Here is a 27,680-nt window from a genome sequence, read left to right as displayed (position 1 = left end):
TGTTGCTTCTGTTTTCTCTTTGGAAGCACTTTTCCGAGCCGTGCGAACCCACGGAGGCCACCGAGCAGGGGCTGCTTCGAGATCGCCACGCGGCCGAGAACCTGCGGGTGATGTGCAGAAGGGCAAGCCAGGAGGACATGGGCCTGGACGACACGGCCTCCCAGCAGAGCGCTTCCGACGAGCAGTAGCTGAGCTCGGGCTGGAGAAGCCACGCCGTTGGGGAGGGACGCAAGCCCCCCCCCCAGCTTCTCCCCTGTGCTCCCCAAACTAAACAGCACAAAGAATGACAGCCGGGAGACCCATCCTGTGGAAGATAAGTGCTGTGTACAAAACAGAATAACTTGATCTCAGGTTCTTGAAAAATATCTCACGTGATGAACACAAACCTTGACACCAGGCCTCCCTCCTGCTCTGGCACTCGCGGCCCCAGAGAGGCGGGACGCGGGAAGCACCCCTCCCAGAACTGGAAAATTCAAATAAAAGCCATGTTAACATCTTAAGACAACTCAAATAGAGCACATAAATAACTCCTTCCGGTCCTGATGAAAATAAGACAGCTGCATGCTAAACAACTGGCATTCTGTATGTCACTGTTACTGTGGAAAAGAGGCGGACAGCAGTGCATATCACACCACCAGCTGGTCCAATGCGCTGATGTCCAGTCTACATATAAACATCTCACTTCTTTATAATATTTATGCAGATGTTAAGTAAGTATAAACCAGTGGCAGCTTTACTGCAAAAAATGTGATAGTGCATGCAGTCACGTCCAAAGCATCCTGTGAAAGGAGCCAACCATCCCCAGCAACGTGAGTGCAGAAGTCTAGTTGAGGCAGGTCACGGAGGGCCGCCTAGGAATGATGTTAACTGCAGTCACAGCAACGTCCTGCAAGAAGCCAGGCCCCGTCTCGCCCAGCGCTCCTGTGTGCTTCCCAGGAATGCACGCCTGTCTCCAAGCCAAGCAATCTTTACCGCGTCACAGGACATTTGCACATACCTTTGTTTTTGGAATTAAAATGTTTACAGTTATTGCTGTGTCCAGTTGTTTGAGTTCTGCTGAAACTGTTGTCACTTCTAAAAAAAACCAAAAAACAACAAAAGAAATACCACATCCTTCACTGTAAGAATGACATTTAGGCAACTTCTTTTTTTAAAAAAAAATTATTTTTTATTGAAGTATAGTTGATTTACAATGTTGTGTTAGTTTCAGGTATACAGTAAAGTGATTCAGTTATACACATATATATTCTTTTTCAGATTCTTTTTTTTAATTGAAGTATAGTTGATTTATAATGCTGTAGGCAAATTCTGAGACAGCTTTTCTCATCTTAAGATTCCCATCAGGTAGAGCAGAAACCTGGCTTCTTCCTGACACGAGGGAGGAAGAAGGGATCGTAGAACACAGCCCATGGAGAATATCATCCCTGACCTGGCGAACCGTCACTTTTGGAAAGCCCTAAATAGTTAGGGATACGCAATTTGGAAACAGTCACACAAATTTCTTAAAGGTACCTGGAGTTTGGAAGTGTAGGCAGAGGAGAGGGTATTGCAGAGAATTCCTTACCCCTTGGAAGTAGATGGCAATATTCTTTTTTTTATAAAATAAGAATTAGAAATTAATAACAATAGGTAGACTCTGTATAATCGGAGACACAGTGCATGATTCTCAAATCAGCAATCCCTGGAGGTGCACGCCTTCTTATTTCTGATGGATTTGCAGACATCTGTCTGAAGAGAAGCTGATAGAACCTCACCGCAGTCCTCCAAGTCGGCTCAAGCAAACCTGGCTGGCAGTTCCCGAAATTCTTTTGGGCAACATTGCAGCCAAGCCCTCAGGTAAAGGGCAGCCTTGAGCTGTGAGCATGGCCTCCCCATATAGGGTGGCCACTTGAATTAGGTAAGACAATGACCCACGCCCAGCAGCATTCAGACTGGGCACTCCTCGGGCCTCCACAGGTAAGAAACACAGAGTCACCGCTTCCCCAGCCAGTGAGAGCTGCTCAAAGAGCTGGGAGAACAGTCTGCAGGGACAGCGCGATGCAGGTGAGAAGGCAGACACGACGCGGGTACTCCTGCCACCGGAGATTCGAGAGCTGCTTTTCCGACTGCTGGGTTACTGCTCATCCCGCTTCTCTGGCAGCCTTTTGGGGCACCGCGGGAGAAGGGAAGGTGTAGTTTACCCACATCGGGGCCAGACTCCTCAGACAGGGATGCCACCCTCTGTGCTGTCTATGGCCGTAAAGCCACCTGAGTGTGCGCTCTGAGCGTGTGCACACGCAGACCCACGGGTGAGATCGTGGCTGGATCCCCTCCAGGATTCTTAACGGACTGTCAACGACGCGGCCACGTGACTTTTTCAAGTGTTGCAAACAACTTCTGTATTTACAACTCATGAGCTTGTTAATCTGATCTTCAGCGAGTCAACTGTTTATCAGAGCGTATTCCTTGCAAAATACTGTATTATTAGCCCCCATTTACAGGGGATTTTCCGAAGGTGACATTTCTTGCTGGAGTTATTCACCTGTTCTGCCACAGCTAAAGAGTTATTTATTTTCTACATTTGGACACTGAACAAAACTGCTTCTCCTCTAAAGATAATATAAACTGTAGTGCTTGGCCTTCTATAAATCACGGGGCTAACCTGGCATTACTGATTTTCATTTGTGCCCTGTGTGTTAAAGCCACCTGCCTGGCAAGTCGTTTTCTAAAACCGCTTTGGTGCACTGACCTCTCCTGGCCCATGAAACGGGCATCGCAAGGCCTGTTCCCCAAGCCCTCCTCCCAAGCCTGCTCCACTTTCCTACTGCTTTGTCCCAAGTCACAAGCACCTGCCATCAGCTGCCCCCAGCGCCCCTACTCCCACGCGGTCTTCCCAGACACAGCATTCTACGAACACGAGACAGACGGAGAAGGACCATCTCCCTGACATGTGCCAATTCAGAGAAGAAAAGAAACCATTTGGGGAACTTCCCTGGCGGTCCAGTGGTTAGGGCCCCAGGTTTGATCCCTGGTCAGGGAACTAAGATCCCACATGCCCCTCGGCTTGGCCAAAAAAAACCCATTTTTTAAAATACTGCGTGTGTCCTGCCCCTAGGTTCTTCAGAACCTTTTTTTTTTTTTTTTTTAAGATTCCATATATATGTGTTAGCATACGGTATTTGTTTTTCTCTTTCTGACTTGCTTCCTGCACTGTCTGCTGCCCCAGGGCCCAGCTCACGGGACACCTCGCTCCACAGATGCCCGGACCGGTCAGAGGTCATATTCAAGGGCACACCCGGCATTAGCACCAGCTGGGTTTGTAGCTAAGGCTAAAGAAATCCTGGTAATTCATAGTTCTTCACCAAAACTGGCCTAAAGACACTGCACTGGTTATCGTCATTGTGCCCCATCAACCCCTGGGAGGGCAGCTGTTATCCTCTGTGAGCTCTGGGGCTTCAGTGGTCTGTCCCACGCGGCCCTGCCCAGGCTGCACCGTCTTCCCCGCAGCCCGGGCCCTGGCCCCGGGCGCCCCCCAGGGGATCACGAGGACGCCTGAGGGTGGTTTCCTTCAGGCTGTGGCGACGCCTTCCTTTGATGGTACCCACTTCCCTCTTTTCTGGGAGGGAAACGGGGCCCAGGAAGGTTTGCGAACTTGTCTAAATGAACGGGGCCAAAGTGCGGCTCTGATCTGAAGCCCTGCTGGGTACCCAGCGCTACCAACATTTCTACAGACTGCTCGTCCCTCCCACGCAGGGACCCACATGCGTGCAATCATCACATCTACCTTTATTTTATTAAGCAATAAGCAAACAGATAAACAATAAGAGATGGGGAGGGGGGAGGACCGAAAATGGCTTTTTTTGAAATACTGATTTTTTAAAAAATCAAGTAACTGTTATCACTGTAAGTTGCGGGAGACTTCAGCTGCTCCTGGAGAGGGATTGAATTTTCCTGACATGCAAAACTGATTAGGCAGTGAACGCTCTTCTCCCCCTTTTCCCTGAACACATTTATAAACTTCAATCAATGGGGGCAAATTCCAACTAATACTCCGAAAACCATTTCTCATTTCATAATTTACCCAAATCATATGCACAACTGCAAGAGGAAATAAACAGAAATCTCTCAGCATGAATAAGCCACAGTGGATTGTTAATCTTGTCAAGTCAATCCAGCATTAAGGCTAATTTGATCTTTTAAACATTTTATGGAAAACAGCTGTCAGGCTTTCTTTGGAAAAGCCTCCAAGATTTCATAAACCCGAAGGCCAAAAACCTGGACAGGCAGGGAACTGAGGCTCCTCTCCAAGAGATGTGTTCACGTGCAGAAAAGCAGTGACAAGTCGTCTTCACTTCCGGCCACTCTGCACACACGTCACAATCTCTGGCAGAAGGTGGTTTCTGTTTTCCTTGGTGACCTGTGGGAAGAAGCAAGAAAGCGCGCTTCAGAGTCCCTTTCTTTTCCTTCAATTACCTACTCTGCCAGGTAATATTCTAAAAGAAGAGCCTGAAAGGTGAGGGGTGTTTTAGAAAGTGTGACCCAGGCGAGGTACGACCAAGGGAGGAAGCCCAGGTCCTCCAGAGCGCTCTGAAAACTGGGCCAGTGGACTCGAATCCCACCACCAGCTTCTGTGAAGCTGCGGCTCAAACAGTGACAGTGGGTTTTGATGATGGAAGGATTTTTAACTGGAAAAGGGCTACGAATTGAACCCTGGGAGGGATGATGGGAATGCAGACTGGGACGTGGCCCCTGAGCTCAGCCTGACCTGGAAAGAAGGATGCCTGAGTGAAGCCGGGAGAACCTGTGCTTCAGGTGAGCACTGGCCCTCCAGGTGGGCCCTGGAGGTGGACCCACTGGCGCTGGGTCACACCCAGGGTTCTGGGATGCTCTGAAGGTCAGTAATCTACTCACCTCTCCGTGAGCTTAGCAAATTTGCACGTTGCAAGAAACCTCCGACACCAGTCAATGTGAATGACGAGGAACCAGGAGCCCAGAGAAGGGCAGGGCTTTTCCTGAGCTCTCAGAGGTAGCGCGGGCGCAGTGCAGACTAGGACACAGGCCCCTGCATCCCGGTGTGCTACCTCTGTGATCAACAGTTACAAAAACAAACAACACTAACAGTTTATTCAAGCTCTCTCCGATGATCTGTGTTATATTTTTCTTTCTGTCACTACCACAGGCCCATGGAGTACAGCTCGAGCATCCAGACGCCCCCAGGCAGCTGGGTGGGGGGCTGCGCCCCGAACACGGGCAGAGCCGCCTCTCCTCCCATCACCAGTGCCTTCCTCGGTGGCCCACACAACATTCAGCACGCTCTGCTGGTGGGCAAGGTGCTGGGGATGGCGAGACTCAGACCAGGACCTTGACCTCACAGAGCCCGCAGACCAGACGGGGGGCAGACGTGGACAGCAGTGAGAGCAGGGTTGCAGAGGAACCGCAGGTGGTTATGCCCGAGTTGCATCTGACAGGTGGACGCCGGGAGAAGGGCACTGGCAGAGAGAAGGGCCGAGCAGAGAATCACACGGAGGGGAGGTGCGTGCGGCCGGAAGACCTTGAGCGGGTTCGGGGTGCGAGGTCCCCGAGAGGAGACGGGCCTGGTCCCGCTACAGGCCCTCCCCCCGCCACGGGGGGCAGGGGCCCCGGCTCTGGAGGAAACGCGCAGTGGACCTCACCGCCTGGGGCTCCTGCATCCCACATCCTTCTTGCAAGAGCGCGGCGCCTCTGCCGCACCAGAGCTGCCCACGGCCCCGGGGACCTCCTGACCATCTGAGTCCCGAAAGGACAGAGCCAGGCAGCGGAGGCCGGTCCCCTGACGGTGGTGTCCGAGGATGCCGCCCACTGGACCCCGGGCAGCCCTGGCTCCACCGAAAGGAGGACCATCCGCCCCGTCTTCGCCTTGATGACAAACCGCCCATCCGCATGAGGCTTCGTTGCCGTTCTGGCTTACACTGGCCCGAGCCCGTTCTTGCGGAGAGCATCCGAGGGAGTCCCCGCCGTGGACGGAGGATCGGGGTGGCAGCGGCACGCAGGGAGGGCAGGAGGACACGCGGGCCCTCGGCCCCCGCCTCCGCCCTGGCCTCACGAGGAGTCCCCGAGGCTCTGCCATCAGGGTCCCTGAGGACTCACTGCAGGCCCAGAAGGGCCACCTCCTCTGATGGGGACATTTCATCACCCCCTTTACACACGTGAGAGACACGGTGAGATGCTGAGCTGGGAGAGGAGGAGAGAGACGGACCCAAGAGGGAAGAAAAACAGGGGCAACGGTGGCAGCGGGGGTGGGGGAGGAGGGGCCAGGCACCGCCCCGCTCCCTCGGACATCCCCAAGGGGGCCCCGGCTCCGCCATCCAGCTCCAGAGGAGCCGCCGCTGGTGGATCTCGGGCACCGGAGGTCAGCAGGTCCGCACTGGACACTTCTGACGTCGTTCAAGTGTAAACTGAAGCCGGTGCGATGAGACACGTGAAGAAACAGGGTCTGCAGGCTGCTGGTAGGATTTCTTCCCCTGGGTCATCACTAAGGCTTCACTTCCAGTCTTTGAAGACCTCAGCCCTCGGAAAGAATGGCTGGGGCGGGGGGATGAAGGGAAGTGAAGGGTGATGAGGTGGAAACCCCGCTACCCAAGACCCCGGTCCTGGGGGCAGGCTGTTCAAGTGGCCCAGCGGAGGCCTGCAGACAAGCAGGATTTAACAGGCGGGAGGCTCAGAGATGATAAAATAAGAGCCCCAGAGAGCACCGCCAAGCTGCAGGGCCACAGTTCCGCGGTCACGCAGGTGTCCTGCTGGAGCCCCGCCCACCGTCCTCCGGGAGCTGCGGGGCTGCAGCAGGGACAGGGTCCACCCACCCCCAGCGCGCAGAGAACGTCTCCAAGCCTTGCACAGAAAAAGAACAAAGGATAAAAACTAGAAAAGACACATTCTGATGACTTCTCACTAAAAACTGGTGAACAGAATACTAATATTCTGCCGCCCCCTTGGATTTTTCTAGGATGACTTCTGAAGATTATGCAGTAAGATCTTCATGCAAAGCCGTTTACAGCGTTCAGTTGCCACGTTCCTTTCCAGCCAAGACAAACCCTCAGATGCGAGAACAAGCACAGCATCGTCTGTCAACTCAGGGACGCTTCCCTTTCGGGAGAATTCTGGTCTACTTTTTATTCTACCCCCAGACTTTTGGTGGCAGAAAAGCCCTTCCTGAGAGGCTAACGAGAAGAGGGCACTGGGGGCTGGGAGGGAAAAGGAGGTGAGGACGACTGCAGAAAGGACCCCGGCGTCCTCGCCCTCTCCTCCCACCATGCCCTGCCCAGGGCTGCAGGAGGTGCCCGGCCTCGGGCCCCTAGAAAATTGGACGGCGAGTTCCAGGGTGACAGGGATGCGTCACATTCCTCCTGCGTCTAGCACAGGGTGGGTGCTCCGTCAATGCTTCTTATATTCTAAGCAGAGGAGGGTCTTTGAAATAGAGCTGAGCGGTTAAATACAGATTATGAAGACTCTGGCCTATTAGGCATCTGAGTGGCTCTGAGCCTCCTGGGACCAGGGAAGGGCCTAAGACTGGCCTACCAGTCAATGACTTGGGCGCCGTAACGTCAGGAAGGCTGTGAACATATGGACAGAGGAACAGGCAGGGAAAAAAAATGCCTCTTCATGTATACACTATGTGCAAGAAAGCAAAACAAAACCACATACATTTCCTTGAAACTGTGTGGGAAGTACCCTGACAAGTTTTAAATAAGCAGGGGATTGAAAAAAGAAATTAATTTGACAATGCTCATTATTATACATTAACACATAACAAAAGGATTACTAGTCTCTCCGTTTCACATTGTCTCCATTTCATTTTATTGAACCTAAAAATAGGCTCATTCATGAATTCAAACCCTCTAACCCTACTTTCCCTTGAAGTTTAAAGGCTCTAAACCAAGAATTATTTTGCCAGTGGGGTTTCGGGAACCCAGTGCCCGTGGGATGGGACTATGCTTCCATGGCAACGCCGCTTCTCTCGGGAGGGGCGCAATGGTTCTTTGTTTCCATGGCAACGCCACTTCTCTCGGGAGGAGGAAGGAGAGGTGATGGTTCTTTGTTTGGGTGTCCTGACTTCTGCGTTGAGTGTACAGCGTAGCTTTACTGAGCTATAATTCATATACCAAAAAATTCAACCTCGGGCAGAATTCGGTGGCTTTTAGTAGATTCCCAGCCGTGCAGTCATCAGCACTATCTATCTGGAGTATTTTCATCACGCCCTCCCGCCCGCCCCCAATTACCCTCACTCTCAACCACTACACTCACTCCTTCCCCCCAGGTGTTGGCAACCACTAACCAATTTTTTTGGTCTATAGATTTGCCTATTCTGGACATTTCGTGCAGGTGGAATCGTACAGTGTGGAATCCTCTGTGACAGGCTTCCTTCCCTTGGTGTCACGTGACGTAAACTCCTCCACGTTGAACACACGTCACCACGGCATTCCCTCTTACTGTCCAGTGATGCCCCATCGTGTGTGTACCACATCCTGTTTGTTTGTTCATCAGCTGATGGACATTTGGGTTGTCACTTTTTGGCTGCTATGTACACCAGTGTACGAGTTTTTGTTTGAACACACGTTTTCAATTCTTCTGGGTACACACTTAGAAGTGGAATTGCTGAGTTATAGGGTGATCCCACGTCTACCTTTCTGACGAACTGCTGCATTTTTACAGTCCCAGCAGCAGGGTATGAGGCCTCCAATTTCTCCACATCCTCACTGACACTATTTTCCATTTCTTTCCTTTAATTTCATTATAGCCATCCCAGCAATGTGCAGTGCTAGCTCACTGTGGTTTTGGTTTGCACTGCCCTAAAAACTAATGGTGTTACATTTTCATGTGCTTATCAACTATTTGCCTATCTTTGGAGAAACGTCTTTTCAGATTCTTTGCTCCTTTTTTAATTGGTTTATTTGTTGTTTTATTATTGAGTTGTAAGAGTTCTCTATGTATTCTGGGATACACAAAGTCCCTTATCAGATATATGATTCTTAAATAGTTTTTCCCATCCTGTGGCTTGTCCTTTTACTTTCTTGACAGTGTCCTTTGAAGCACAAAAATTTTAAATTTTGGTGAAGTTCACTGTATCTACTTTTCTCTCGTCACTTGTGCTTTTGGTGTTGGAACAAATAAGACTCTGCCTAACCCAAGTTTACAGAGAATTACTCCTATATTTTCTTCTAAGAGTTCTATAGTTTCATTCTTACATGTAGATCTACGGTCTGTTTTGAGTTAATTTTTGTGTCAGATGTGAGGTAAGGGTCTGGCTTCATTCTTTTGGATGTGGATGTCCAGTTTTCCAGCACCTTTGGCTGAAGAACAATTTTTTCTTCATTAACTTGTCCTGGCACTCTTGTTGAAAATCAGTTGATCGCAGATGCAAGGGTTTATTTTTGGACTTTCAACTCTATTCTGACAATCTACGTGTCTGTCCCTGTGCCAGCACCACACTGTCTTGATTCCTGTAGCTTTGCAGTAAGTTTTGAAATCGGGAAGTATGAGTCTTCCAACATTTTATGATTGTTTGAGCTGGGTCCTTTAAATTTCCATATGAATTTTAGGATTACCTTGTTAATTTCTACAGAAAACCCTGACTACTGACTCTTGACCTAAAGGTCGGCAGGTGTATGCTCATTCCTGTACCTACAGGAGTCTGTGACCCAGAAACAGCATCAAATTCCTGGTGAGATGAAAATGGTTTATACCCTGCTTGGTTAAAAAACCCATGGCCAGGCAGAGTAAGAGGAGGTCTAAAAATTTCCAAATTGGAGGGAAGCTGGGACGTAGTTCCCATTTTTCTTGTGATCTTGCAATCCACGGGCAAAAACTAAAAGAAGAAAAACTGCTTTATGGACTAAAACAAGTTTAAGTGGCTCTGAATTCAGAACAGTAGAACAGATTTTAGTTACAGTAACATTTTTCTAAAGTAGAAAGACCAAGTACTTTGCAGGGATCTTAGATTTCAAATCATCTGAACCACCCCTACCCACGAAGGTAACACACATCAGGGCTACGGTAACGCTCAGGCTTGGGAGTCAACAGACCGAGGTCTGAATCCTGGCTGTGCCCCTACTAAGCGAACAACCTCGGACAAGGCCCGCAGCTCTCACTGATGACCAGGCTGCCGTGACGTCCCCGACGCGCTGATGGACCTCAGCACCTCCCCCAGGTGCCCCAGGACTGGTGGCCACCCTGGCAGCTCAATCCCCGTTCCTGAGACTCCGGGCGTCTCTCCTCTCTCCTGTCCCCTCAGGGGACAACATTCTCCAGCATCTTCATGAAGGAGAGATTTCACAGGAAATCAAGTGAAATATGCTTTGGAAATGCCACCAGCATGACCAAGCTCACATTTTTTTGTTAGAAGTGACAGGCAGGGAGAGACATATTTTTTCACGTTGTGAGTCAGAGAAGGATGAAAGCAGTACGAGAGCTCCTGCTGGAATCTGGACCCGTGAAGGTCTTCACCTCTCGTTTCTGTAGCACTGACATTACCATTAAATGTTTTCTGACATGTGGTCTCCCATAACCTAATATTGAAATAAATTTATAACAGTTTTCAGTGGCTACACTTGGCATTAAACTACAGAAGAAATTAGGAAAACATTTAACCAAACTTCTGAGAGGGAAACATAATTTTCGGGAAGAGAAGCTTCGACGCCTGAACCTGCACCAGGATAGAAGTTTCTATATTACTGAATTCCAGAGGTCCCTGTGGCCCTGGATTTTATTTTTTCAGTCTGTTCTTTCCTGGGCAGTTTCTACCGTTTCACCCTCAGGTTCACTGACTCCAACCTCTGTCATCTCCATTCTGCTGGCGGGTCTACCCACGGACTCTGGCGTCAGTTACGCTATTTTACATTCTAAAATGCTCACTTCATTCTTCCTTACAGCTTCTGTATCTTTGCTGAAGCTTTCAATTTCTTGGCTGAGAATTTCTATTTTTCATTTGTTTCCAGTGGGTTTGTAATTGCTCACTGAGGCATTTTTATGATGGCTGTTTGAAAATCTCTGCCCTATAATTCCAACATCTATGACGTCTTGCTGTTGGCATGTCGGCTGTTTCTCTCACTCTGGCTGATTTTCCTGGTTCTTGGAATGACAAGTGATTTCCAATCGTGTCTCTCGTGCTCTCCCTGGGGTCCCTGGCCAGTGCGCCTTCTTCCCTCTACCATTCAGGTCTTCTTATGTCTGTTTTATGTACAACATCCAAGGTTTTTATCTGACTTAGGAGGAGCGACAGGGAGCAGTGTGTCTATCCCACTTTGTCTAGGACTGGAAGTGTCCTCAGGGGTTTTTCTGAAAAGTAAGGCTCTGTTTACCTGACCCTGTTAAGAAGATCAGTCTAGATAATGTGAATAACTTCTGAGTTATTGTGAATACTTTCCCAATATCATGACCTCAGTCCCATCTCCACATCATCTGTCAGCACAGGGAAGCTGCCCTCCGCATTTTACATAGCATAATCTTGATCTGGAATGTTCCTTCGTTTCCCCACTTCCCCCTTCAAAAACCCAGCCAAGAACCACTTCCTTCCGGACAACTCTCCCTACTCCTGTTCACACAAATCTCTCTTCCCACCTCCAGATTTGGACTGTCCCTTGGTCTGTTTTTCTTGAGGGAAGGGAATACACCTCACATGTGCTTGTACCATGGACTAAGCGTCGGATGCAAAGGATGCTCTCAAAAATGAATTCAGGGAACTCTGCTGCCTATTAGAAAGGGAAAGGACCAAAGAAACATCTAATCCAGCCCCTAAATTTGCAGATAAGGAAAATACGATTCTTCATTTATAAAATACGCACCAAAAGATCACACGAGCCCCAGAGGAACACAAGGAAGACAAGAATAACGGGGTCGCTTACAGAATTAAAACCAGAAGCTAATCACTTTACATCATTAGGAGCCGGGATTACCTTGCCTAGAGAATAACCTCCTAGCTTAGAGAGGAGAAAACGTGGTGTTGTCTTAATATACAGCACTGGTTTCTGGACGTGAGAGTCAACCGCGGTCCCACTGCTGGGTTATTAGTCTGCAGAGACAGCCAGGCCTTGGACTTTAGCATCAGCGCCTCCCCAGCCCTCCAGACTGGAAGCTGTCTGACCTGAAGACTAATTGTTTTTCATGATCTCTCATTATCCATTGTCTCTATTTCCACAGAAACTCGACAATCACAACCAAAGACTCTAATACGGAAGCCACGTGAAATAACGGATAGAGGAGGTGACATACAACTCCGCAGACAAGGCCCATGTCCACCGAGGAAGTGACCCTGCCTGGCCCTCAGGCCTCCCCGGTTCGCCACCTCCTCCCCCACCGCCGTCCCCAGGGACCACCGTGCCCTGGTGTTGCATTTATCCACCTCTGCCATTGCCTACATGCTTGCTTGCGTTTCTCTCATCGAGCCCCTCCATGAGAATGTCGGCTCCATGAGGACAAAGACGCGGTCTGTCTGGTTCACCATCAAGACGTAGTGTGAGGCCCAGCGCACAGGAGATGCTCAACCTGTATCTACCAAGTGAGAGGATAAACGAACGCAGCAGCGCAAACAGATTCCTCCAAGTCTGGCTGGGCTAATCATCCTGGCGGCTGTCTGCTGCCCAAAGGTACCCTGGACACCTGGGTGACAACGTGGGGATGTCCCCCTGGGGCCAGCCGGCCCTGGGGACAAGTAACCAGCGGTGTGAGGCGCTCACTGGCTCTCTGCAGCTAGAGCACACGCCCGGCCCTCCCACAGAAGTGGCCCTGCCAGCCCCATTGTTTCACCTGGCGCCGGCAGAGGGCTGGCGGAGAGGGACAGCAGAGCGACGTGGCCGCACTGATGCAAACCAACCGAGGCGGCACAGGGAGGACAGTGCCTGACAAAGAGGGGCACAGAGAGACGGCGGGAGAGACGGGCAAGTCTGCGGGCAAAGCGCCGGCAGTGCCACCAGAGCCCCTGACAACCGGCCCAGACGCTGCCCCTGACGTACGCGTCCTCCACACATGCTCCGCCCCAGGGCTTCTCCCACTGCAGGGGCCCCAGAGCCCCCGAGGGCTGGCGAAGACAAGTTCCTGGGCCGCGCCCAGAGCCTGATTCACCTGTTCTGGGCAGGGTGTCTTACCAGCTGGGTACCTGACACGTGGCCAGCGTGACTGAGGAAAAGATTTCTCTAATTTAATTCCATTTAGTTTAAATGTAAATAGTCCCGTGTGGCTAATGGCCACGGCACCGCACGCTGCAGACAGCACACTTCCACCCTCGTGGACACTTCTCTGGACGGTGCCACTCTACAGCATCGGAGACTGTGCTTCAAACTGCAGCCGCAGCTTCTCCCCACAGCAGGAGGCAGCCAGTTTCAGAGGGAGACCTTTAAAAGGAGACGGCACTCACTTGCCTCTGCACCCTCATCGCCCTGGGGGAGATGCGCTCAGACCCAGAGCACTGCTGCCTGCCGCTGATGCTGGCAAGGCCCCGGCGCCCGGTGAGGAGGGCACCGCAGGAGGGGCGGACACCTCGGGCGGCTCCCCGCAGGCACGTCTGCTTTGGCATCCAGCAGAGGTGTAACTTCGCTTCTATAACTCACCTATATTCTGCCGCGAGAGGAAAAAAATACCACTAACTCAAAGCCAAAGGTATATCTAGAGCCATGTGCTGTTTCAGGGCACCCGCTCCACGCCTGCGGGTAGAGGGGCCCGGGGGTACTCACACTGAACACCTTAATGTCGTTTCGGGTTCTTATCTCTTCCACGAGGGCCAGCGGTTTTCCTTTGGGTACTGGGATGGTGCCAAGGACGACAGTCCCCAGGGTGGACAGCACCTGGCGAACGGCCTGGATGAACGGCTGACTGAAGAGCTCCATCTTCCCCACCTCGTCGATGACACACACGCTCTGCCCCGGGCCACCTCTGGGACCTGCCTGAGGATGACAGAGACACTAACTGGGACACCAGGTCACATGAGGCAACGGGCCCAGGGGTCCCCCTCCCCTGCCACTCACCAACTGACCGTCAGAGCAGGGAAGGCAGCCCCACTTCGGGAAGCAGGAGGCCGTCTCTCCGTCCACCCAGAGCAATCAACTGGCGGGAGAATCCAGGGGAGCTCCCCTGGAGACCACAGCACCCAGAAAACTCCGTTCCCTGAGCACCCAGTTTCCCTGGCAATTTCCGCTCTTCTGGAATGGTCCTGATAACGACCAAGCTTTATATTTATAGACACCCAGGCAATAAGCAGGCTTAGAAGAACTGAGGCAGCAGGCCTGGGAGCCCTTGTCAGTTGTTTCGATTTTGAGTTGTATGATGGCCTGTCTGCTGGGAGGAGGTGACCGCTGCGGCCAGATGCCTGTGTATTTCCCAATCTGCGCTACGAGGGTCGGTGGAAAGGAATGAAAATGAAAAGAGAAGGAGTCCTGGTTAAAAAAAAAAAAAAAAGTGAGCACGTTGTGCCCTTTAATCTCAGCTTCCCCTGCTACTGTCTTTATACCAATGCACTTCCACTATGTCCTTGAAGACCCCTCTAGGAAGAGGTGGGGCAGCCAGCCTCCAAGAGTCCTCATTATTCCCAGCTCCTGGGATGTGCACCCTGTGCAGACCCCTCCCCACAGTACCAAGGTGGGTCTGTGTGATCACCAGAGACTGACAGCACGCAAAAAAGACTGCTGTTTCTGTCTTGGTCTCAATCTCTATCGATTCATCCATCCATCCATCCACCTATCCTGGATCACCTGCTCACAGGGAAGATGGCTGCCATGTTGCGAGGACACGCAGGCAGCTGACGGTGAGGTCCAGGTGATAAGGAACTGAGGCCTCATGTCAACAGCCAGGGAGGATCTCAGGCCTCCCAGCAACCATGACCGTGAACCTGGAAGCCTCAGGGCACTGCAGCCTCATGAGAGACCCTGAGCCTGAACCATTCAGCAAAGCCGTTCCTGGATTCCTGATCCAGGGAAACTGTGAGATTATAAGTGTTCGTTGTTTTAAACTGCTAGATCTTGGGGTAATTTGTTACACAGCAACAGGGAACTAATACACATGTCCTCTCTAGAAAGCCTTCCCAGAGAAAGCTGATAGGACTTTAAGTAGTTTTTCCACAGCAGGGACACAATAGAACATACAATAAGCACTTCAGTGAATGCTGAGTGACAAATACATTTCTATATCTTTATATAAATGATTATTTTGAAAACGGTACGTAAAGCTGATTTACAAAGTACTTTTCACTGTAAGTTCTCAGATTCCTTAAATACTAACATCAATACATTCTCAGAATGAATGGCTAAGTTAAGCTAGATTTTGCTCCAGTTCTAAATACCAAAGCTCTTACACGTGTGGCCATGGGTGGCGTGCATATGGTGACCAGTGACAGATGGGGCTGAGGGCAGATCCTGGAGCCTCGTATGGTGCACAGAGGGGTGGGATGCTGTCCAAAGGCTGAGACTCAAAGTCAGGATCACACATTGTGCTTGAAAGGCTGCTCACTGTGTGGATTCAGGAAGACAGGGGCGACTTCTTTTGGAACAGACAGCATGGGATTGGAGGGAAGCCTTAAGAGCAGTGGTTTTCAAACTTTTCTGTAAGTGGTACTCTTTTAATCCTCCTGCTTACTATCAAATACATATAACATATTTTTCCACTCCTTTTATTGGCAGGAAGACCAGGAAGGGCCCACTGTCGTCGTGCGAGAGAGGTCTAACAAGCACCCAGGCTTCTGTGTTGCTCGTCACTTCACGTTCACCTGAGTGTACCTGCGTGCGTTTGTATACACATAGCTGCCCCGTCTCCCCGCTAGAGGCAGAGATGACGCTGTATTCATCTTTTTCCTTCCCATGGAGTTGAACAGCGCAAAGCTGGGCTGAGGCAGCTGATGTGGCCCTGTACTGGCAGGGCAGCTAAGCGAGGGAGAGTGAGGGGTCAGTTGCTATTTCAACATTTTCTTCAAAAAATGAATGCCAGGGCTTCCCTGGTGGTGCAGTGGTTAAGAATCCGCCTGCCACTGCAGGGACACGGGTTTGATCCCTGGTCCGGGAAGATCCCACATGCCGCGGAGCAACTAAGCCCGTGCACCACAACTACCGAGCCTGCGCTGTAGAGCCCGCGAGCCACCACTACGGAGACCGTGCGCCACAACTACTGAGCCTGCTTGCCTAGAGCCCGTGCTCCGCAACAAGAGAAGCCACTGCGATGAGAAGCCCGTGCACCGCGACGAAGAGCAGCCCCCGCTCGCTGCAACTAGAGAAAGCCCGCGCGCAGCAACGAAGACCCAACGCAGTCAAACTGGGGAGAAAGAAAACAGCTATCAGCCACCCGTGTGTCAGCATAAAAACAGACACTCCCACAACAGCGAGCCATCCCAACTGACCTGCCTCTGAGTGAGGAGTGTCTGGGGCATTTTGCTGCCCCCAGAGACTATGAATACCTGTGGACGCTGTCTTTCCGGAGGCTACAATCTAAACAGCAAACAGAACTCCACTCCAGCACATCAGAACGACAGTTTTGAAAGCGGTTAGTTCCGAGAGAAACAACATCAAAGCATGCATGAGCACCCATGGCTCTGTGTTTAGTGGGTGCACGTACGCGGGCGGTCAGATACACGTGAGCAGGTCCACGATAAAGCACACGGCTCCACAGCCACCCTGCCTGCCTTTCTCTGCGACGTGCACCAATGAGAGCTCACCTACATCATTTAAACTTCCGGACACACACGTAGACATTATTTTCTACCAACTGGAAATGCTCATTTTAAAACCTTAGCTTATATAAAATCCCCATTCTGTCCAGAATTAGGGACTTTCTTTATCCAGAAACTATAGGAATCTCAAAAAGGCTGGGATTTTGAATGAAAAATTGAGTTATTCACACTCAGTTGAGACAGATATCAGAGGCTAAGCCACTCAGACACCTGTAAACAGTCAGTCTGTTTTTCTGAATAACACATGAACATATATGAATGAGCTTAATAAAAGAACTACAGTTATGTTCAGAATTGTTTCCTTTCTACATGGAAAGAAATTGTTTCAATTTTAAAAGGAAACAGAAAAAAACCCCAGTGATCATTCACCCTGTTTTCCATTATCCTAAATGCTCTTCTGAGTTGATGAAGACACAGGGGTACAGCACTAGGGCCCAGGTTTGAAAACCATCAGTAGCCTGGCTCCGGCTTCCCCGTTTCCGGCCGTGGGTTCCAGCCGTGGGTACGGAGTAAGGAGCCCGTGCAGGACTCTGGGTGGCTCTGGGCCACGTGGTTAAAAGCACTGAGCACACCCTATGGGAGCAGCCGTTCTCCGGGCATCCCCTCCCCGCAGAAGACAACTCAGGCGGCATCACTGCGGTCCTCTGTGCCAATCCCCACGCTCTGCTCCTGTGCTTGCATTTCAGCTCGTTATACATTTTCACTGTCACAAAGAGTGGGAAAACCTTCTCTGTGCAAAGCATATTTCAGTCCCTATGTTGGTTCTGAGGGAGAAGATATTTTCTTGGGATAGAGTCCTAACGTTGATCAGCCAGGAGTGAGAGAAGTTATGAATAATGTTATAGCTTTGGTTACACCCAGCTAGCTTGCTTTCCAGAAAGAGCAAATCAATTTAGAGCGACAATGAAATACCTCTGTATCAGCTTTCCTGGAGAGCTGAAAAACAGTGTGATTCTTTTGGTCCTTTGTTTAATCCTTATGTGCACTTTTAAGGATACAAAGAAAATGTAAACATAAAATAAGCAATTTCCTTCAACCAAAATACTGAACGAAGAAAAAGCTAATTAAAGTTGCCTTTGCCTTATTCTGAATTATTTAAATAATACATATTTCCAGTGGTATTAAGGTCGCCATTTGTTTTTTTTTAAACATCAGACACAGACTGGCTTCTGAGCTCGCCTGTCTGGGACAGCAAGTCTCAGAAGTGACGGGAGGGAACCAGGCGGCCGTCGGCCAGAAGGTAGGCAACAGAACTGGAGCCCTGCCCCCTGAATAGCCACAAGTTCTGGGGAAGCTGGAAAGGCAAATGGTGCCAACAGCAGCCAAGGCCGAGCAAGTTCCTCGACCCTCTTAAGTCATTAGCTGTAAGGCAGGGCTCCAGCTAGACTTTTATGTGTGTTTGTTCCAAGCTTTAAAGTTTTAGGATCCCTCAGCAGTCTGGCGGCATGTCGACTGCGTGTCCCCGGGGAGTAAGATGCCAGGCTGGCGGCCAGGACGAGGCATTCAGACGGCCCTGTGCGCCCCGCAGCACCGAGCACGCGCGGGGCAGAGCTGCTCCCACCACGTGCCAGAGGCTGGTGCTGCGGCTCTTCCTGGTGTCCCCACGGGCCTCCCCCGGCTCCACACCAGCACCTGACCGCAGAGCGCCTTGGCATCTTCCAAGCTACGAGAAGGACCCTGGGGCTGACTGTCAGCCCAGGGGGATCAAGAACCCAGTCCCCCTCGTGATCCCAGCGCCGTGGGACCAGGCTAGATGTTTGTGCTCGTGGGTCCCATGACGGGCCCCGGTTCCCAGCGAACACAAATCAGACTGTTGATGTGACGTCCTCCCAAGGTCCTGCGCCCATCACCTCCCTCAACTTCTCAAGCAAAGTGACCGTAACCATCCCTATGCTCTGCACCTCCTGGCAGCCGGGACTAACACACTTCACAAGCATGACCGCCTTCAGTCCTAACAACTTCACGTAGCAGACGTCGACATCTCTGCTCTACAATTAAGGAAGGGAAGCCGGGGGTAAGTGACTCATCCAGTCCCCGAGCTCCCAAGGGACAGGGCTGGGGAGGCTGACCCGGTATCACCCAACTCCATGGCCTCTGCCACCCACCGGAGGCAATTCCATCTGCACAGTTTCCACATGAACTAAGGAAAGAACTGAGTCTCAGAAAGTCATCTCACCATGAAGAAACCACTTTTCTCACCAATGAGAGAAGGAAGAGTGCCTTAGTTTCTAGGGCCCTACAGAGGTATAGCCACAAAAACGCTATTTTTTTGGATTAATTGTATTACTCAAAAAACCCTACCTATCTGGGGTCCCAGAGCAATAATATCACCAACCTCATTTTCTCACGTACAGAGAATGGCCCTGCAGGTGAAGGGGCCTCTACCCTCTGCCAGGAGCTCACCTCTTTGCACACAGTAGAGAAGACAGGAGCGGGCATCCCAATGTGCACAGGCTTGCCTCGGCGAGATGCGGAGCTCGCTTCCAGGCACCCGGAATAAAGCCAGTATCACACTAAGGTGAGTCGCATGAATTTTTTAGTTTCTTGGTGCATCTAAAAAGTGTGCAATCGCATTATGTCTAAAAGAACGATGTACGTACCTTAATTAAAAAATACTTTATTACTAAAAACTGCTAACCATCATCTGAGCTTTTAGCAAGGAGTAATCTTTCTGCCGGTGGACGGTCTTGCCTCAGTGCTGAAGGCTGCTGACCGATCCGGACGGTGGTTGCTGAAGGGTGGGGTGGCCATGACAATGTCTTAAAATAAGACAACAATGAGGTCTGTCGCATTGATTGGCTCCTACGAATGATTTCTTGGCAGCAGGCAATGCTGTTTGACAGCATAGACCTTCTTTCAAAATTGGAGTCAATCCTCTCAAACCCTGCTACTGCTTTATCAACTAAGTTTATGGAATACCCTAAATCTTTGTTGTCATGTCAACAATCTCACAGCATCTTCACCAGGAGTAGTTTCCATCTCAAGAAACCTCTTTTCTTGCTCGTCCATAAGAAGCAACTCCTCATCCATTAAAGCTGTATCCTGAGATGGCAGCAGTTCAGTCCCATCTTCAGGCTCCACTTCTAGTTCTCTTGCTGTTTCCACCACATCTGTGGTTACTTCCTCCACTGAGGTCTTTTTTTTTCAATATTATGGCTTTTATTAAAACGCTGCACAGAATATCCTTATACACACATTTGACTCTCTCATTAGGATGAACCTCCAAAAGTGGAATCACTGGATCATCCACTGAGGTCTTGAACCCCTCAAAGTCACCCATGAGGACTGGAAGCAACTTCTTTCAAATTCCTGTTAATGCTGATATTTTGACCTCTTCCCATGAATCATGAACATTCTTAATGGCATCTAGAACAGTGAATCCTTTCCAGAAGGTTTTCAGTTGACTTTGCCCAGATCCATCAGAAGAATCACTATCTCTGGCAGCTATAGCCTTACAAAATATATTCCTTAAATAATAAGACCTAAAAGTTGAAGTTACTCTTTGATCCATGGGCTGTAGAATGGATGTTTTCTGAGCAGGCATGAAGAAAACATGAATCTCCAGCTTCTCCATCAGAGCTCTTGGGTGACCAGGTGCATTGTCAATTTTGAAAGGAATCTTTTTTTCTGAGCAGTAGGTCTCAGCAGTGGGCTTCATATATTCAGCAAACTATGTTGTCAACAGATGTGCTGTCACCAGGCTTTGTTATTCCACGTACAGAGCACAGGAAGAGTAGATTTCGCATAATTCTTAAGGGCTCTAGGATTTCCAGAATGGTAAATAAACACTGGCTTCAACTTCAAGTCACCAGCTGCACTGGCCCCTACCAAGAGAGTCAGCCTGTCCTTTGAAGCTTTGAAGCCAGGCATTGACTTCTCCTCTCCAGCTATGAAGGTCCTATGTGGCATCTTCTTCCAACAGAAGGCTGTTTCTTCTACACTGAAAATCTGTTGTTTGGTGTAGCCACCTTCATGAATATCTCAGCTAGACCTTCTGGAGAACTTGCTGCAGCTTGGGCATCAGCACCTGGGGCTTTACCCTGTACTTTCATGTTATGGAGACAGCTTCTTTCCTCAAACCTCATGAACCAACCTCTGCTGGCTTCAAGCTCTTCTTCTGCGGTTTCCTCACCTCTCTCAACCCTCAAAGAACTGAAGAGAGTTAGGGCTTTGCTCTGGATTACGCTCTGGCTTAATGGAATGTTGTCGCTGTTTTGATCCTCTCTCCAAACACTAAAACTTTCTTCCTATCAGCAGTAAGGGTGCTTTGCTTTCTTATCATTTGTGTGTTCACTTTTAATTTCCTTCAAGAACTTTTCCTTTGCACTCACAGCTTGGCTAACTGGCACAGGAGGCATAGCTTTCTGCCTGTCTCGGCTTTCAACGTACCTTCCTCGCTGAGCTTAATCATTTCCAGCTTTTGAAAAGTGAAAAGACGTGCAACTCTTCCTTTCACTTGAATGCTTGGAGGCCGCAAACCTTCAGTTTGTAAAAAAAGGCAGTATCTGCAAAGCACAAGACAACGAGGTATGCCTGTACTACCTTCTAAATCCTCCTTATCAGCTGACGGTGTTTACAATAACTGTTTTTTTTAAATTTCAATTGCTTAGTAAAAATTTTAATCACTACCTAAGCTTTTGATAAAAGTTTGGTATTTTTGATGCCTGATAACCTTCTATTAGAAATTCTCTGAAGGAGATAAAAGTTGATAATTTTTGCTACAGTGAAATGGTGACGACTTTTTTTTTCTAACTAATGAGGTAAATGGATACAAAGAGAGGAGAGGAGTACAGCTTAGATCAGGGAAAAATCAATCTTTATGGATTTGTCTTGTTCAGTTTTTGAATGTACAGTGATTTTATGTTTGTTTCACCTTGCTATAGAAAGTATTTCAAAACGGGGTAGCTAAATTTGCTTTCCAGTTGAAGACTCAAGAGAAAGTTATTATCTTAAGATAACCTAATAAAGTTTATAAAGTATTAGAAAAGGGCTTCCCTGGTGGCGCAGTGGTTGAGGGTCCGCCTGCCGATGCAGGGGACACAGGTTCGTGCCCTGGTCCGGGAGGATCCCACATGCCGCGGAGCGGCTGGGCCCGTGAGCCATGGCCGCTGAGCCTGTGCGTCCGGAGCCTGTGCTCCGTGACGGGAGAGGCCACAGAGGTGAGAGGCCCGCATACCGCAAATAAATAAATTAGAAAAATTAACTGGGAGAAATTGTGCTGAGGAGGATGTGCTTGGTCATAAACAGCTCCCTACTCACAGCTACTAGTTCAAAGGAAAAAAAGAATAAACGTACAGGGAAGAAACTGGTCAATTCCTTGATCGGGTAATCAAATTACCATCACCAACCATCACATGCCTCCAGATGAGAGGCCAGGAAGGATGCCTCACCACACACTACAGAATTCCAGCTGAACCCAATCACAAGGAACCATCAGAAAGCCCCAAAAGAGGAACATCCTATGAAAATAGAGCTGCACTCTTCAAAAATGTCACTGTCACAAAGGACAAAAAGCATGACTGTGGAAATGTTCCACATTAAAGGAGGCTATCAAGACACGACAACTAAAGGTAATGCCTGGCTCTAGACTGAAGGAAAAGAAATGCTACGAACAACACTGTTAAGTCAACTTCTAAAACCAGCATATGAGGGGTAGGGTAGATCAAAGGATTTTCTCAGTAAACTGACTGAGGTTGACAACTGCGCCAATTATGTAACAGCATATCCTTACGCTTCGGGAAAAATACTGCACGTTTAGGACTTACGTACTGTGATGATTACAAAATACTCTCAAATGGTCCTCCCCCAATTTATATGTTTATACAAACATACAGACACACACACACACAAGAAGAGAGAGGGAATAAACAGGGCAAATGTTAAAAATAGGTGACTCTGGATACCAAGTCCACAGGGGGTCTTGCACTATCCTTATCTTTACAAGGTTCTCTAGGAGTAAAATTATATCCAAATAAAGTTTTTAAAAGTTAAGACTCAATACAAAAAAAGAAAACACTCACATGCATACTTTCTCAGTATCTGGTTCAAGAAAAGCACCAACTCCTGGCATGAGAGCTTCCTTCTGACGGCGCACAGGGCTTCAGACCGATGTGCACAGGACAAGGGCCAGGAGGAAGGACAGAGCGGGTGGTCAGAGGGAGAAAGAAAGGCCAGTCGCACACATCCTTCTCCAGGCACACTTCCGGAGCACGTGACTTCCCCGTGCTTCTTGGGAGGGGGTGCAGAAGAGTCACGCGAAGGAGAGGAAACCCAGGGCAGCAGCCGGCTTGGCATCTAACTGCACAGAACTGCACCCCGGCCGGCAGTGGGAAGTGATGAGCAGCCCACCTGCCCGGTGGAACCCGGTAGATCACCGGAAGGGCGGCCACGACAAAGCCTGCACGGTGAACTAAGGAGCCAACCTTATACGATGCTTGCAGTTCTTCTTCCTATTTTGATTCACTGCAGGAATGCTTTTACTGAAAAATTTTTACTTTTCATGTCTGCACCAGATAGCTTCTAATTCCCCTTGCTGATCTTGTAATACGTATGTGTGATCGTGAGGTACAGAATCAGAACGTGGGGCGGAACCAAGAAGCGAATGCCAGGCTTGCTAACAGCGAAGGAGATTCTAAAGCATGCTTGGGCTCTTGTCAGCCTTTCAAGAACGGCTCCTGACTCGATTTTTCTAAATTCTTTCTAAAGCTCAGTGGCCTGAAATACTAAGTGGCCTTTCCAGGTCAAGGTATTAAAAAAAAGAACCTTTCCCTGGACAGTTGATCTCGCACCTTCAAATGAAGTTTCAAAGATCTGAAGCAGACTCTTCTTTCAGAATCAAAAGCAGATCCTGCTCTCAGAAAGAATATGCACTGAAAGCCATATTTTGAACAAAACAGAAAAACGCAACCAAGCGTGTGGGTTTTCAGTGGGTATTCTGGTTCTAGCTCATTATCCCTTCCATGGATCTTTATAAAAAATGACACTGCTCAGCCTAAAAAATAAGGCTTTGAGTAGACGTCTCTTGTTCTTCACAACCTTATAATCTGCTGTTACCGTTTTGTGTGAGTAGGAGATACACCGGGAACCAACCAAAATGTTAAATCCTATACTGCATCAAATTCTAATAAAGCGTTCAAGGTGGCTGTCAAAAAGACCATTATGCAAAAGGCCAGCGTTATCCTAACAGCCTTGATCATTAGAAAACTGAAAAAGCAATCTTAATTATAGCAGCATCAGAAAATACAAAAGATCCATGAATAACCTTACAAAAAAATTTTTAAAAAGAAACGGAAAGAGAGAGAGATTCTGTTTTGGCTGTAGAGAATGAAGACTGTCTGGAAGATTAGTATGTTCTTTATATTATAATAACTACATTTTTGTATAATTCCAGTCACTTCATACAAGACTTTTTGTAACAGATTACAGTTCATACCAGTACTGCTGCTTATAAGCTGTTTGTCGTTGGGCAAATTACTTTCTATTCTATGCCTCAGTTTCCTCATCTGTAAAACAGGAAAACAGTGACAGTGTTGTCCTGAGGATTAAATGAGTTAGTGTCTGAAGCATAATTTGAACTCAGTAACTTTACCACCACCATTACTATTATCACTAACATTGCCACAATTTGGAAGAACAAGCAAACAAGAACGGATAAGACATTGTTTTGAAGAAGAGTAATACAAGTAATTACCAGAGTACTGATGCAAGCATCAAACAGATCAACGAAAGAGAACAGACAACCCTAAAACATTATACACACACAGGTATTTTTTTAATATAATAAATGCAGCATAATAAACTAATGAGAAATGAGTTATTAACAGACGGTTTTGGAAAACCAGCTAAGTATTTGGAAGAAAATCAATTGAGAGTCTCATTGAATATTACATTCCAGATAAATCCAGATGGATTAAAAAAATGTCAAAAAAAAAAGCACACAGAAGAAGAAACATATAGGTAAAAAATTTTATATTAACTTGGAATAGGAACAGACTTTCTCAATATTAAAAAAGAAAAAAAAAGGAAATCACCAAAGCGACAAACTGAGAAAGAGAATCAATAAAAATAAAAAAAGTTATTTACCTTATAAAAGATCTCTTTAAGCTAAAAGAAAAAAATGCGGAAATGAACAAACAACTTAGATTCTTAAAAATACCCAATAAAACAACTGAAAAACTTTTAACCTCATTAGTACTTTAAAAAGATAAATCAAAGCAAAGCAACGTGTTTTAGTATCAAAAGTCAGTATAGTGCTCAGTGTTGGCAGAAGTGCAGCAAGAGAAACACACATGCACATGGCAGGGGGTGCAAAGTGACACAACTGTCACACACACACAGCAACACCCTGGAAATTCACACCCCTCCACCCCGTATTCCACCCGTAGGTCCCCCACAGGGAGACAGTCACGGCTGGATTAAGGATGATCCACAAAGAGGGCTTCCTGCAAAGTTACCTGCAACAGTGATAAATAAATTCAATGTCCAACACTGAGGGAGTAACAGTTAAATCAGAGATGGAAATCCATACCACCATATATTATGCAGTCATTAAAGTATCACAGTTGTTGTTGTTTTTTTGCCACACCTCACCGCTTGTGGGATCTTAGTTCCCCGACCTGGGATTGAACCCATGCCTCCTGCAGTGGAATCACGGAGTCCTAACCACTGGACCGCCAGGGAATTCCCAAAGTATCACAGTTTTGAAGATTATCATGTTGTGAGACCATTCCCATGTCACTCAATCGTATTAAATGAAAAAGCCCAAACCTATAAAACTGTATTTGGCATTTTCCCCAATTTTGGATGACTATAATAAAGAAACGAGGTATAGAAAAAGGGCAGAAACAAAATATGCTAAAAGTGGTTAACTCAGTGATAAGACTGAGTTATCCATATTTTCTTTTCTTATTTTATACTTTTTACATATTTTCTACCTTAAGTATGTAGAACTTTAATACTCAAGAAAACAGTAAATGTTGTCAAATGAGGGAAGACGTAGCCATGGAATGAAAAGAAAAATCAACAATAGTAAAGTCTACAAGGGCTTTCTAAAAGCCTTACTGAGTCTAGAATGTTTACCATCTATTCTGTGTCGATTTCCCATGTGCCCATGGTGGTGGGCTGGCCTCCACTCCTGCCTGGGGAAAAGCAGCAAGAGCCCCACAGCAGGCTGGCTTCTGCCTGGCCTCAGGCTGTTGCTTTTCGGCTCCCAGACCCATTCTTACTCCCCAACCCACAGGCATGGCCCTGCTGGCCCAAAGAATAATTTTTCTTATGTTTTTCACAGTACCTAAAAAAAACAACTCAAAATATTTTTCAACGATAGTGAAATTTCTCACACATAGGAAGCACTTAATAGATATTCCTTAACTTATTGTCAGAGTTTGTGTTTTCATATACCCTGGGCACTAGAAGCTAACCCACTGTCTGTTTAAAGGCTCTCACCTGCCTGGAGGCATAACCCTCCCAAACCTCAGACTATACTACAAAGCTACAGTCATCAAAACAGCGTAGTGTTGGCACAAAAACAGAATACGGATCAATGGAATAGAATAGAGCCCAGAAATAAATCTACACACTTACCCAATTCCCTGGCAGTCGAGTGGTTAGGACTCCTCGCTTTCCCTGACAGGGGCCGGGGTTCAATCCCTGATCCAGGAACTAAGATCCCATAAGCCACCACCAAAAAAAAAAAAACAAAAACCCCACACACTTATGGTTAATTAATCTTCAACAAAGGAGGCAAGAATATATCAATAAAATGGGAAAAAGTCTCTTCAGCAGGTGGTGCCGGGAAAACTGGACAGCTGCATGTAAATCAATGAAGCTAGAACGCACCTTCACACCATGCACAAAAATAGACTCAAAATGGCTTAAAGACTTAAATATAAAACAAGACACCATAAAACTCCTAGAGGAGAACACCGGCAAAACATTCTATGACATAAATCATACCAATGTTTTCTTAGGTCAGTCTCCCAAGGCAATAGAAATAAACACAAAAATAAACAAATGGGACCTAATCAAACTTACAAGCTTTTGCACAGCAAAAGAAACCATAAACAAAACAAAAAAACAACCTACAGAATGGGAGAAAATATTTGCAAACAATGTGACTGACAAGGGCTTAATTTCCAAAATATACAAACAGCTCATACAACTCAACAACAAAAAAACAAACAACCCAATCGAAAAATGGGCAGAAGACCTAAATAGACATTTCTTCAAAGACATACAGATGGCCAATAGGCACAGGAAAAGATGCTCAACATCACTAACTATTAGAGAAATACAAATCAAAACTACAGTGAGGTACTACCTCATACTGGTCAGAATGGCTATCATTAAAAAATCTGCGAATAATAAATGCCGGAAAGGGTGTGGAGAAAAGAGAATGCTGAAACACTGTTGATGGGCATGTAAGTTGGTGCAGCCACTACGGAAAACAGTATGGAGGTTCCTCAAAAAACTAAAAATAGGGCTTCCCTGGTGGCACAGTAGTTGAGAATCTGCCTGCCAATGCAGGGGACATGGGTTCGAGCCCTGGTCTGGGAAGATCCCACATGCCGCGAAGCAACTGGGCCCGTGAGCCACAATTACTGAGCCTGTGCGTCTGGAGCCTGTGCTCCGCAACAAGAGAGGCGATGATAGTGAGAGGCCCACGCACCGCGATGAAGAATGGACCCTGCTTGCCACAACTAGAGAAAGCCCTCGCACAGAAACGAAGACCCAACACAGCCATAAATAAATAAATAAAGCAAACTGTCAACAAGTAAAAATAAATAAACACTATTATATTTAAGGGCCGTCTATTCCTTTTAAAAAAAAAAAAAAACTAAAAATAGAGTTACTGTATGATCCAGCAATTCCACTCCTGGGCATATATCTGGACAAAACCATAATTCAAAAAGATACATGCGGGGCTTCCCTGGTGGCACAGTGGTTGAGAGTCCGCCTGCCGATGCAGGGGACACGGGTTCGTGCCCTGGTCCGGGAAGATCCCACATGCCGCGGAGCGGCTGGG

The 27,680-nt window shown here is 47.9% G+C and overlaps 2 protein-coding genes across 3 annotated transcripts in view; one reads left to right on the top strand and one right to left on the bottom strand.

Moving 5' to 3' along the window:
* PCNX2 (pecanex 2) overlaps nt 1-480 on the top strand; it is a gene marked incomplete at its 5' end in the record, with an annotated part of 272,510 nt that extends 272,030 nt beyond the window's left edge. For both annotated transcript variants that reach the window (XM_082673815.1, XM_082673816.1), the window contains one exon: nt 27-480. In XM_082673815.1, the coding sequence (XP_082529941.1) occupies nt 27-188 (162 nt within the window). In that variant the 3' untranslated portion in view covers nt 189-480. The remainder of the gene's footprint in view (nt 1-26) is intronic.
* A 715-nt stretch (nt 481-1,195) lies between these two features.
* The window catches only part of NTPCR (nucleoside-triphosphatase, cancer-related), a 38,874-nt gene continuing 12,389 nt past the window's right edge, over nt 1,196-27,680 (bottom strand). The window contains exons 4-5 of the mRNA XM_082672998.1: nt 13,680-13,889; nt 1,196-4,396 (exon numbers count right to left, since the gene is read on the bottom strand). Of these exons, the coding sequence (XP_082529124.1) occupies nt 4,328-4,396; nt 13,680-13,889 (279 nt within the window). The 3' untranslated portion in view covers nt 1,196-4,327. The remainder of the gene's footprint in view (nt 4,397-13,679; nt 13,890-27,680) is intronic.

The sequence above is a fragment of the Grampus griseus genome (genome assembly GCF_964374135.1).
Source record: "Grampus griseus genome assembly, chromosome: 16".
Taxonomy (NCBI): domain Eukaryota; kingdom Metazoa; phylum Chordata; class Mammalia; order Artiodactyla; family Delphinidae; genus Grampus; species Grampus griseus.
Note: the sequence above shows the minus strand (reverse complement) of the source record. Positions and strands in the feature narration are given on the sequence as shown.